Genomic DNA, 13,466 nt, shown 5'->3' on the forward strand with positions numbered 1-13,466 from the left:
CTTGACGAAATTGCAAATTACAGACAGACCTGGCTCCTCCCATTAATTACATTGCCACTAAGATGTCCCATGACCTGTTGAGCTAGGGAATACCCCAGCAAACCTTCCAAAATAGTAATAATGTTCCATTAGTCTTTCATTGTCTTTCATTGCTAGAGGGATGGAGTTCAAGACTAGTGAGGTTATGCTGCAATTGTATAAGGTGTTGGTGAGGCCGCAACTGGAGTATTGTGTTCAGTTTTGGTCTCCTTACCTGAGAAAGGACGTATTGGCACTGGAGGGAGTGCAGAGGAGATTCACTAGGTTGATCCCAGAGTTGAGGGGATTAGATTATGACGAGACGTTGAGTAGACTGGGACTGTACTCATTGGAGTTTAGAAGGACGTGGGGGGATCTTATTGAGACATATAAAATTATGAAGGGAATAGATAGGATAGATGCGGGCAGGTTGTTTCCACTGGTCGGGGAAAGCAGAACTAGGGGGCATAGCATCAAAATAAGGGGAGGTAGATTTAGGACGGAGTGTAGGAGGAACTTCTTCACCCAAAGGGTTGTGAATCTCTGGAATTCCTTGCCCAGTGAAGCAGTTGAGGCTCCTTCTTTCAACATTTTTAAGAAAAAGATAGATGCCTTTCTAAAGAATAAAGGGATTCGGGGATATGGTGTACGGGCCGGAGAGTGGAGCTGAGTCCACAAAGATCAACCATGATCTTATTAAATGGCGGAGCAGGCTCGAGGGGCCGGATGGCCTACGCCTGTTCCTAATTCTTATGTTCTTATGTTCTTATTAGCCCCTTATCTGTAATCTGGTCAGTGGTTGGAATGAATGATTACCTCACTCTTACAACACCTTAATTACAGCTTCCTTAACCCATGCTTTTGATATTATTGCAGCAGATATAAAACTTATCTCCATATGTTTATATAATAGTTTCTTATATTCATCACAACTTTACGCATGTACAGTTCAGGTTAGGAGCTATCTCCATGTTTAGGTCTTTACACACCTCTGCTCAATACCACACTGACCTTTGGGTCTGGCTCTTGCACCTCTTACATCACTGTGAGGATGGTATTGTACCCAGTCCCACATTAACCCTCATGTACCAGGTCCTTATACTACAATCATCATTTTCATGTTTGTACGATCTTCCTTTGTCAGAATTGGCTGTCCCATTTTCTACCACACACCGATGACTATGCTTCAAAAATACTTCATTGGGTGCGATGATCTCAAGACACCCTGATGTAATACATAGAACATAGAACATACTGTGCAGAAGGAGGCCATTTGGCCCATCAAGTCTGCACCGACCCATTTAAGCCCTCACTTCCATCCTATCCCTGTAATCCAATGGAAAACGCTTCAGAAATGCAATTTTGTCATTCAGTGTTGTGTATGGGCTCTAAGAGAGATTTGCTCCTCTGGATGCGACCTTCAAACATAAGCAGGTTCAGGCTTTGCAACCCAGGTACCCTTCTCCCTGCAAACACCCAGGTCCCAAATCCTATCTAACAAACCCGATGGGAATGGGGCTGGCTTGGGTTGATGAACCGTTTGTAAACCACGTCCAATTGTACATCTCATTGCGTCAGTACACTTCATCTGAACCTGACCTGGCCGAGGTTAAAACCAGCCTACTGTGATTGGATGAGAGCCCTCTTCCTCTCTATGAATTTCCCATGTGATGGGCCTCTTTGACCTACCAATCCAATAATCAAAGTTACTGGCTGGGCTGGACTCCTACCTAAGTGAGCAACATAGTCTCAGCCAAGCTAAGCCACCTGCTGTGTGGATTACAGCTGTCAAACCACTGAAAATAAATAATTGTCATTAATATCACAATTAAAAATTTTAATATCAGTTAATCTTGGTTTTAATTACATAGTTAATTTGTACAATTAACACATCAATCTCTTTCCAGTTTGTTTTATTGCTGATGCTATTATTAAAACATAGAATTATATAAAAACAGAAGCTGAACAACTTATTGTGAAAAATATTCCTCTGATGTCGGTTTGCTATTAAATATAATTAATCAACTTTCCGTTCAACTAACCATCAGACAGTTTTAAAAATAAACAAACACCACATTCACACACCCTTTGTACTCGCTGCCTCACTCCAGAATACTTTAATTTAATTTGTTTTTAATCTTGTCGTTTACCTTCTTTTGAATATTGGCCCATGTTAACAAGATTTGTATTTTTATTCCAGCTTTTTAGCTCTGTTGCCTTTACTTCAGGATAGCTCTTTTGCCCCTCTTTGCCTCGTATAACATAACCTGGCTTCTTTCTCCCTGATCACTTCATTCACCCTTTACCACCATGACTCATTCAGCTCCATTGGCCAGCGACTTTGGGCGTGAATCAGCGGCCATGTTGCACCCGACGCAGAGCCGGGCACAATGGGTGAATTGTTTGAGAGACCCAAATCGGGCTTCACGCTAGGAGCCGGACCGATCACGAGTCACTTGCTGCACCTGGTCTGATCTGGATCTCGCGCTCACTGGACGAGGTCCAGATCTGCATATTTAAATTAGCCTAATGTTTCATTTAAATACCCAGATGCTGGATTTACCCGGCGCCCTGAACTCACCGGCCGTGCCTGGGAGACCTCGCCAGGGCACTGTTTAGTGCTGGTCCACAGAAACCTGGATCAGGCATAACGGCACCTCGGGTGGGTCTCTCAGGCCACTGGAAACCGTAGGATGGTTGGGGATAGGGCAAGATTGTATCCTGGGACTCCCCCTAAAAGCTGGGCACTTTGGCATTGCCAGCCTGGGACCCTGGCAGTGCAAGGGTGTCCAGGATGTGGTGCCAGGGACAGTGCCATAGTGTCAGGATGGCAGTACCAAGGTGCTTACATGGCATGTTGGCTGCCAAAGGTTGGCCTGGGGAGGGCCTTGCCACTTGAGAGTGGGGAGTGCCAGTGGCCTGTAGAAGCTTTTCATAGGGTTCATAAAGTGAGATCAGCTCGACAGCAGGAAATCACTCTCAGTGCAGCCTCGGCAGAAAGGAACTCCCCGAGACCAAAAAAATAGCAGGGTGTCTCTCAGTGTTTCTTGGCATTGCAGCCGCAGAGAAACATCCTGTTAAATGCACCCGACTTAGTTTTAAGTTCGCTGAAAGGCCTCCCTTATCTATTTTTTGTGACTGTACTTACGCTTCCCTCCCACTAGGAGGACGGGCACAAACCCAAGGAGCAGACTGAAACATAGGAACATAAGAAATAGGAGTAGGCCATTCAGGACTTTGAGCCCGCTCCGTCATTCAATGAGATGATGGCTGATCTTCTACTGCAACATTATTTTCCTGCACTGTCCCCAAAACTGTTATGTCTTGGACACACTCAATGACTGAGCTTCCACAGCCCTCTGGCCTAGAGATGTCAAAGATTCACCTACCCTCTGAATAAAGAAATTCCTCCTTATCTCAGTCCTAAATGGCCAGCCCCTTATTCTGAGATTCTGGTCCCTGGTTCTAGAACCCCCACCCCTCCCCACCCCCATGCCACCCTGACTACATCTACCCTACACCGGAAGAATTTTGTACATTTGAATACGATCACCTCTCATTCTTCTAAACTCCAGTGCATAAAGCCCCAGTCTACTTAATCTTTCCTCATAGAACAATCTGTCCATCCCAGGAATTAGTTTTGTGAACCTTTCGTGTACTCCATCTATGCAGCAAGTGTATCTTTCCCTAGATAAGGAGAGCAAAACTGCACACATTGCAGGGACAGTCTTACCAGGGCTCTGTGTAATTGCAGTAAGACATCTTTGCTCCGAGTCGCAAATTCTCTTGTAATAAAGGCCAACATACCATTTTTCTTCTTAATTGCTTGCTGCACCGGCATGCCAGCTTTCAGGACTCATGAACAAGGACACCCAAGTCCACTGAAGTTGAATACTTCCCAACCTCTCACTATTTAAGAAATAATTGTATTTCTGTTTTTCCAACCAAAGTGGGTAGCGTCACATTTCTCCCCAATGTATTCCAACTAGCAAGATCCTGTCTGCTCACTTAGCCTCTCCAACTCCCCTTAAAGCATCTTTGCATCCTCCTCACAATTCACACTTCCACCCACTTTTGTGTCATGTGCAAACTTGCAAAATTATCTTTCATCCCAACATCCAAATCACTGATACAGATTGTGAATAACTTAGGTCTAAGCACTGATCCTTGCTGTACCCCACTATTCAAAGTTTACCAACCTGAAAATGACCCATTTATTCCTACTCACTGGATTCTGGCTATTAACCACTTCTCAATGCCTGTCACTATATTCCCCCAATCCCATGTGCTCTAATTTTTCTCACTGACCTCTTGTGTGGAAGTTCATCAAAAGCTTTTTGGCTTCTGAAAATCAAAATATGCCCCATCCATAAGTATCCTCTTATCTACCTATGTGTTAGTTACATCCTTAGAAACTCTAGCAAGTTTGGAAAACATGATTTCCCTTTTTTTTATATCCATGCTGACTGTGCACAATCCTACTGTTATTTTCAAACTGGTCTGTTGTCACATCCTTTATTATAGATTCTAGCATTTTCCCCACGACTGATATCAGGCCAACAGGTCTGTAGTTCCCTGTTTTCATTCTCCCTCCTTTCTTAAATAGTGGGCCACATTTGCCATCTTCAGATCTGCAGGAACCATTCCAGAGTCTGTAGAACCTTTAAAAATGACCACCATTCATCTACTATTTCTACTATCATCTCTATCAACTCTCTGGGATGTAGATCATCAGGTCTTAGAGACTTATCAACATTCAGTCCCATTCATTTCTTAGGCCTTTTTTTAAACTGATATTAACTTCTTACAGTTCCTTGTTTAGAATAGTCCCTTGATTCTCCATTATTTCTGAGCGGTATTTAATATAAGTTTAGAACGAAGGCAGATGCTTGATGCCTGATATAATTTTGAGCAACATCTGTGATTAATGTGTTAACATTAATCGCCAAAAAAGTAACATGTTCATTAAATGGAATGAAAAATGAAAATGAAATGAAATGAAAATCGCTTATTGTCACAAGTAGGCTTCAAATGAAGTTACTGTGAAAAGCCCATAGTCACCACATTCCAGCACCTGTTCGGGGAGGCTGTTACGGGAACATTAACGTGGAAGTTAACAGATTCACTGGCAGTCCCGTGTGCTATTTGAAAGGAACATGTCCCAAACCCTCAAGTGCCACAAGGACATGCCGTCTCAAAAGGGGAGTACTAGGAATTTCCAGGGGGTCTCTGATCACCTGCCAAAACTAGAGAAATGTGTAACCCGGCAGATCTCCTCATTTTCAAGTGGAAGTGGGAGAACCCGAATAGAAATTCTAATTATTCATGATTGTTCATTGTGACTCTCATTATGATCTAATTGCTATTGGATCCAAGCTACTAGCTGGAGTGAATTGTTTTTCTCGAATTTAAAATGGCAGTAATGTTATAAGATTTTTAAAAATCAACTCCGACAAGCTGGGTTACAGTATGTCTTGAGAGAAGGGAGTTTCCTTTCCCCAGTCTAGAGGTGCTGTCATGCCTTGTCTGCCAACTTCATCAAGATCACCCAAGTCCAGCACAAACTGGGACTTGGTGCTGGCGCTGGTTTAATTACTTCCCAGGTGGTGCATTTATCCACTTGGACACCAGGAAGATCTCTAAGGCATCTGCATTGCTATGAATCTTACAAAATGCTGAAGTGTTTGTACAGAATCTGCAGTAAGGGGAGGGATTATGGTGACATGCAATTATTTGTGGTTTGTCTTCAATTCTCTCCACTCGTTTGTTATGAGGTAAATATTAGCTGAGTCTGATAAAAAGATTTCTAAAGAATTGTCTTCATTGGTAAAACAGCACAGTTGTAAAGATTTTGGGAGAAATCTTACAGCCGTCCCTGAACTGGGCCATACTGCAACCTGTAGATCGAGCGAGTGGTCTCTCGTGGACTTACCTGGCTCGCCATGCCTCGTAAGATCTCACGGGATCTTGCCAGACGTCAAGATCTGCCGCAGTAAGGCAGCACTTTGATATGCATTCACCAGAGTTACCCAGGGCACAGGATCTAACCCTGGTGTCTCAGAGAACCCGAGCCAGCGCCGGTTAACACTGGTCTCCACAAACAGATAACAGGGATACCGGCACTTAGGGGGGTCACCCAGGGGATCGGCAGCCCTGGGTGGCTGGACTCTGGGAAGCGTGGAACCCTGACGCCCCTGATGCCACCTTGGCACTGCCAGCCTGGCATCCAGGTGGCACTGCCAGGGTGCTGAGAAGGCACGGCCAGGCTGGCAAGGGCACTGCCAGGGTGCCAGGTTGGCACTGCCAAAATGTCCAGGTGGAATTTTGCCCATGTCAAAGATGGAGCCTGGGTGTGCCCTGCCCTTGTTAGGTGGGGTGTGGGGGGGTTAGATGACCCCCTTATAGGTGAGTTGGGCCATGGGGGTTTCCAGGGGTTGTTTTAGGGCGCCTTGAGATCAGAGTGCTCCTCAGAGCAGGAAATGGGACTAAGTGCAGCTTCGGTGGGGAATTCCCCGTTGAGGCCCCAAAATGAAACCAAATCCCTTTGGAAAGCGGCGTTGCGAGTGCCGAGCAACAACCGGCAAATGGGTTTGAACTGGGACTCTGTTTCATTCCCATCAAATTGTGGCCATACATCGGGAACACAATTCAAAGCTTCAAATGATTGACTCTTCAACTTTTGGAGACTTGGGGTGAAATCTTCAGTGACATCTCCATTGAATTCTTCCAATTCAGTCACCCTCAAAACCAAAAAGTTGGTTGTTATTAAACTGTTATTTGCTGCTACGGAAACAGCTAATTTTTTTTGTTACACCCATTCCCTCTCTTAAGGCTTGATGACTGGTGTCTTTGTTCTGACCTCCCTTTCTTTCATAATGTTGTTTGAAAGTACAGTATACTTGTGTACTTTCTCCAACAGTGCGAAGCAAGAATAATAATCAGAAGATTATCGAATCATACAGCACTGCTTGGCGGCCATTAGGCCTATTGTCCTGGCTCTTTAATGAATTCCATTAGTTCCAATCCTGTGCTCTTTGCCCAAAGCTCTCCAAATTTTTTATTTTCAGTTTTGCAAAGAATTGCCCCTCGACGGGCAATTTGTTATCTGTTTCCACTGCTGTATATTCAAGATCATAACAACTCACTGCATAAAAAATTAGCATTGCCAACCCCCCCAACCCACCATTCTGTCCTTTATTTTTGCCAAGCTTAAATCTTTGCCCTCTGGTAACTGCCCTCTTCCCAGAGCAAAGTCTTGCTCTTTATTTACTCAATTGAAAGTATTTCCAATTCTGAACATCTCCATTAAATCTCCTTTAACTTTCCCTGCAGGAGAGGGAAATCCCAGCTTCTCCAGTCTCTCAACATTAACTGACGTCCCTCATCATAGAAGTATCACAGAACCATTGCAGTGCAGAAGGAGGCCATTCAGTCCATTGAGTCTGCACCAACCCTCTGAAAGAGCATGCTACCTAGACCCCTCCCCTACCCTATTACACAAACCCCACCTAATGTGCACATTTTTGGACATTAAAGGGCAATTAAATGGCCACTCCACCTAGCCTGTGCATCTTTGGAGCAAGAAACTGGCACACCCAGAGGAAACCCATCCGGACATGGAGAGAAAGTGCAAACCCCACACAGACAGTCACCCAAGGCTGGAATTGAAGCTGGGCCCCTGCCGCTGTGAGGCAGAAGTGCTAACCACTGTGCCACCGTGCCGCCCATTGGAACCATTTTTGTAAATCTCCTCAGCAGCCTCCTTCAGACTTTGCCATTCTTCTGAAAGTGTCGTGCCTGGAATTGGACACCAGAATCCAGCTTGGGTCTAACCAGTGATATGTTAATGTTTAGCATAACTCCCTTACTATTGTACTGTATTATTTTGCAAGGATCCAGCATGTATTGTGTAACAGCTTTCTCGGCTTCCCAGCTACCATCAGTGAGTTATACATCATACACTCTCTGCCCCTGCATTCCTTTTAAAATGGTACCCTTTTTTTTGTGATCGGAATCGCCATTGGATTTCCACTCCACTCTTGCTTTTCTCTGACACACAAGAGCTCCACATTTCTGGTCGGGTTTTCCAATCCCGACCTCTCCAGGAATGCGGAGCATACCTGAACTGGAGCTACTTCTTCATAGCACTAGATCGTCAAGCTTTTTACATTGCTAGCTGTCGTGTTCTGGTAAGTAAAGAGTTTAAATGTACCAATGTTTCTTTAAAAAGCCACAGAGATAAGGTAAGTGCGTAAGGGGTTGGAGGGAATAAAGAGGTAGGGTTCTATGTGGATATGGTGCCAGGTGTGTAGGGTGGAAGGTGGAGAGGATGGCAAGTGGGTGAGGTGGATAGGTGGGTGATGTTTGTAGGTGGGTTATGTGGCAGATGGGTAACTGAGTAGGTGGGTAGGGTGCTAGCTTGGTGGCTTGATATGTGGGTGAGGTGGTGAGGTAGGTCAGGCAGGTAAGGTGGCAGGGGGGTGACTGGGTGGGTTTGGGTGTGATTAGGGTGGGGCAGGGTGTCAGGTCAGGGTTTAATTAGATTGGATCGGGGGCTATTCAGGTCATGGAGGAATCGGATGGTCAGGGAGAGTCAGATGGTGGGGTTGGGTTGGGTCGGGGGGGGAGGCAGGGGGGGGGGGTAGTTGGGGGAGCTGGGGGGGGGTGTTGGTTGGGTTGGGGAGATTGATCAACTTGGGAGGGGAGTTGGGGGTTTCAGTGTGAGTAAATGGGGTTGTGTTGTACAGTTATCCTAGAGATGCACTAGAATTTTCTGTGCAACATTTCCTGGGTGACTATCCAGGTAAGTAAGTCAGAACATCTGAAAAAAAGGAGGTAGGCAGAAAGCGGGTAATTATAGGCCAGTTAGCTGAACTTCGGTAGTAGGGAAGATGCTGAAATCTATCATCAAGGAAGAAATAGCGAGGCACCTGGATGGAAATTGTCCCATTGGGCAGACGCAGCATGGGTTCATAAAGGGCAGGTTGTGTCTAACTAATTTAGTGGAATTGTTTGAGGGCATTACCAATGCGGGAGGCAATGGATGTGGTATATCTGGATTTCCAGAAAGCTTTTGACAAGGTGCCACACAAAAGATTGCTGCATAAGATAAAGATGCATTGCATTAAGGGTAAAGTAGTAGCATGGATAGAGGATTGGTTAATTAATAGAAAGCAAAGAGTGGGGATTAATGGGTGTTTCTCTGGTTGGCAATCAGTAGCTAGTGGTGTCCCTCAGGGTTCAGTGTTGGGCCCACAATTGTTCACAATTTACATAGATGATTTGGAGTTGGGGACCAAGGGTAATGTGTCCAAGTTTGCAGACGACACTAAGATGAGTGGTAAAGCAAAAAGTGCAGAGGATACTGGAAGTCTGCAGAGGGATTTGGATTGGTTAAGTGAATGGGCTCGGAACTGGCAGATGGAATACAATGTTGACAAATGTGAGGTTATCCATTTTGGTAGGAATAACAGCAAAAGGGGTTATTATTTGAATGATAAAATATTAAAACATGTCGCTGTGCAGAGAGACCTGGGTGTGCTCGTGCATGAGACGCAAAAAGTTGGTTTACAGGTGCAACAGGTGATTAAGAAGGCAAATGGAATTTTGTCCTTCATTGCCAGAGGGATGGAGTTTAAGACTAGGGAGGTTATGCTGCAATTGTATAAGGTGTTAGTGAGGCCACACCTGGAGTATTGTGTTCAGTTTTGGTCTCCTTACCTGAGAAAGGACATACTGGCGCTGGAGGGTGTGCAGAGGAAATTCACAAGGTTAATCCCAGAGCTGAAGGGGTTGGATTATGAGGAGAGGTTGAGTAGATTGGGACTGTATTCATTGGAATTTAGAAGGATGCGGGGGATCTTATAGAAACGTATAAAATTATGAAGGGAATAGATAGGATAGATGCGGGCAGGTTGTTTCCACTGGCGGGTGAAAGCAGAACTAGAGGGTATGGTGTCAAAATAAGGGGAAGTAGATTTAGGACTGAGTTTAGGAGGAACTTCTTCACCCAAAGGGTTGTGAATCTATGGAATTCCTTGCCCAGTGAAGCAGTTAAGGCTCCTTCATTAAATGTTTTTAAGATAAAGATAGATAGTTTTTTGAAGAATAAAGGGATTAAGGGTTATGGTGTTCAGGCCAGAAAGTGGAGCTGAGTCCAAAAAAGATCAGCCATGATCTCACTGAATGGTGGAGCAGGCTCGAGGAGCCAGATGGCCTACTCCTGCTCCTAGTTCTTATGTTCTTATAAATCTTCGACTTGGAGGGCCGAAGGGCCTGTTCCTGTGCTGTAATTTTTCTTTGTTCTTTGTTCTATAACAGAATCTTCTGGTCCTGCTGCTGTCAACAGGGTTTCCTGTTGTTTGCACCCTCCAACACTGGGAAACCAATGGCGGGGCGCCACCATCAGTGGGATCGGACGATCCTGCTGGCAGACACGGACATACACTTCTAGGGGGCCGCACGCTCTCCCTTTTTTGTGGGCCCTGCCCTAATGACGCTGAATTCCACCCACAATGATGTCAAAGCCCACCCCAAATGATGGCAATGCCCGCCTGACCCAGCCCACCCTCAGCTCACATAATGCAAGGCACAGAAACCCTAAGTCTCATCCTCGCCGCCCATTCCGTTTGCTATCCAGCCCAACCCTCACACTCTCAGCCCTGCTGCTTGTCTGGCCACTGGTTCTGCTTGCGTAGCCCTGCTCCTGCTCTCCGCTGCTCCCCAATTCTCTGGGTCATGGCACTGGCGCTTGCCTGGGCTTTTTCGTACCTCCCGACTGTTGCTCTGCTCACCTGTCGGCTCTCGTTTGGGTGTCCAACCTTGACCCTCAAGCCTTGTCCCTCAACGACCGCGTGCGTTCCTGGCCGGCTGCCTGTCTGCTGACTACCTGGTCTGGTGGTTTCTGTTCTTTTTGATTGGTTGCCCACCCGCCTCAAATCTGGCCTTGTGTTGAGAGTTGCCCTGTTGCTCCGCTCGATGACCAAGGCCAGTGCCGCACCTCGCCTTGCTTCACAGCAGAGGCAGACATACACTTTTGGGGGCACACACAGCCACCTCTCAGTATGCCGTCCGTCCCCCATTGGCCAGGGCCACGTGCTGCAGCACTGTGGGCGCGATTCTCCGCTCCCGCGCCGGTTGGGAAAATCGCCTGGGTCGCCAAATTTTCCCGCGACGCCGGTCCGACGCCCTCCCGTGATTCACGGAAGCGGCCAGATCGGCACAATCGCGTTTTGCGCGGCGCGGTACAATGAATCGCCCGAGACAGCCAAAATGGCGATTCACCGGTACCCCCACGATTCTCCGGCCCGGATGGGCCGAGCGACCTGCCCAAAACGGCGGGTTCCCCCCGGCGCCGTCCGCATCTGGTCGCTGCCGGCGGAAACAGCGCGGGAACACTGTGGGGGGGGGGCGGCCTGTGGGGGGGCGAGGGGGGATCCTGCACCGGGGGGGCCTCAAATGGGCTCTGGCCCGCGATCGGTGCCCACCGATCGTCAGGCCGGCTTCTCTGAAGGAGGACCTCCTTTCTTCCGCAGCCCCGCAAGATCCGTCAGACATCTTCCTGCGGGGCGGACTCGGAGAGGACGGCAACCATGCATGTGCGGGTGAGGCCAGTTATGCGGCGCCGGCCACGTCATGTATGCGGCGCCGCCTTTACGCGGCGCCAAGGCCTGGCGCGCGTAAATGACGCATCGCCGCTCCTAGCCCATTATCGGGCCCTGAATCGGTCGGGATAGGGGCCGTTTCGCTCTGCTTCCATTTCGGAGAATCCCACCCTGTGTGTTTCATTGTAAGTCCACCTGTGCCTGCCGGCGGAAATGACTGGAAAATCCAGCCCAGCGCCTCAGTTTAACATTTCACAGAAGGGTTACATCTTTGATGGTGTGATACTGGAGCATCAACCTGGATTTGGTTTTGTGTTGCCGTTTTTGGAGTGGATCTTGCAATACAATCTTTGGATTAACAGGTGAGGGTTCTGCCACTGAGCCATACGTGAGAGTTTCAAGGAGCAGATGTTGGGGGAGCGATGGGATTGGGGTGGGTGGGGGTGTCAGCCAGCAGACTGTGTTTAAACTATTCAACAACACACTCCACATTGACATTGAGGTGATCCAGTTTTAGTCACTGATCTGTCCAGAACCCTCAATGACTGTGGTTCGCAACAACATTTGGACATTTGATCCATTGAACTGTTGCAGTAATGATGCTTCTTTTCCCCATGTTATTGCCAGCGGAACTAAGTCATGGACTAAACATTGGCTGTGAAATTCTGCCTGCTCGGGGGCTGGGCATGGGGTGAGAGGGGTGGAGCGCATTGACAAGCTCTCCCATGCTGCTCCCTCTGACTCCTGTGTCTCTACTTTCAGACGATGTGGCTGGATCTGCAGAAGAAGGTGATGGACAATGAGAACTTGACCTGTTCGGTGAGTACACACCGCCCTCCCAGCATTCCTTGCTCTCCCATCAGCCTCTGGGGGTGGGAGGAAGGAATGGCTATTTCACAGCGGGTGGTTAACCCGGAAAGGGGAAGGGGGGCAACTGGAACGTAGAACTGGAACGTAGAACATATGGGCAGGAGTCGACCATTCAGCCCATCAAGCTGGCTCCTCTATTCAGTTTGATCATGGCTGGTCACCTACCTCAGCCCAACTCTCCCTGTGCTATCCCCGTATCCTTTAATGTCCTTAGTCTCTGATCGAGAGACTGCTTGTCTGGTTCTGGTTGAGTAGCCCTGTTCCTGCTGGCCACTGCTCCCCAATTCCCTGGGTCATGGCACCGGTGCTTGCCTGGACATCTTTGCATCGATTCCTGCCTTGAACATGCTCTATGACTGAGCTTCCACAACACCCTGGGATAAAGAGTTCTAAAGGTTCACCACCTCTGAGTGAAAAAATTCCTCAGCCAGGCCATTGATTCAGCACTAGAATCAGTTTCGGCATTCTGGAATAACACAAGGAGCAGAGACAGCAGGCTTTGTTCCTGATCCTGATCCCTGTGACATGGCCCAAAGTGGAAAGTGTGAGCAGGGTTGACAAGATCTGACTCAGCTCGGCACTCACTCCCTCTGATTCAAACACAGGGTGGGTAGTTTGACACAGTCTATTTTAAATGTAAATGATCAGCGTGCTTTCTATCCTGTTGAATTCTATGAGCAACGATGAGGTGATTGGTGCTACATACTGAGGTACGTGGCCACTCTAAGATCATGTGTGTTTAGGATCTTCAATATGCATGGATTATAAAAGGCTATGGGCCAATAAAACAGATCTGAGTGGGAACAAACAGAGATGGCTTGACCGCTCACTCTTGAAGCACGATCCTGACCTTCAAGTCGTTTGTCATTTTCATTCTCCAGCTGCCTTTCACAGCCTCGGCCTAGTAGTGCTCAATGCAAGCTTCAGGAACAGCACTTTGTCTTCTGATTAGATAGTTTACAGCCTTCTGGACCT

General features: G+C 47.2%; 1 protein-coding gene across 2 annotated transcripts in view; it reads left to right on the forward strand.

The window, feature by feature from the left end:
- The window catches only part of necab2 (N-terminal EF-hand calcium binding protein 2), a 384,124-nt gene that overhangs the window by 297,868 nt on the left and 72,790 nt on the right, over positions 1-13,466 (forward strand). Inside the window, exon 9 of one of the 2 annotated variants that reach the window (XM_072518658.1) lies at positions 12,384-12,440. The exons of the other annotated variant lie outside the window; for it this stretch is intronic. Within the exon in view, the coding sequence (XP_072374759.1) occupies positions 12,384-12,440 (57 nt within the window). The remainder of the gene's footprint in view (positions 1-12,383; positions 12,441-13,466) is intronic. 2 annotated transcript variants of the gene reach the window in all.

This window comes from Scyliorhinus torazame, chromosome 10, assembly GCF_047496885.1.
Source record: "Scyliorhinus torazame isolate Kashiwa2021f chromosome 10, sScyTor2.1, whole genome shotgun sequence".
NCBI classification, from domain to species: domain Eukaryota; kingdom Metazoa; phylum Chordata; class Chondrichthyes; order Carcharhiniformes; family Scyliorhinidae; genus Scyliorhinus; species Scyliorhinus torazame.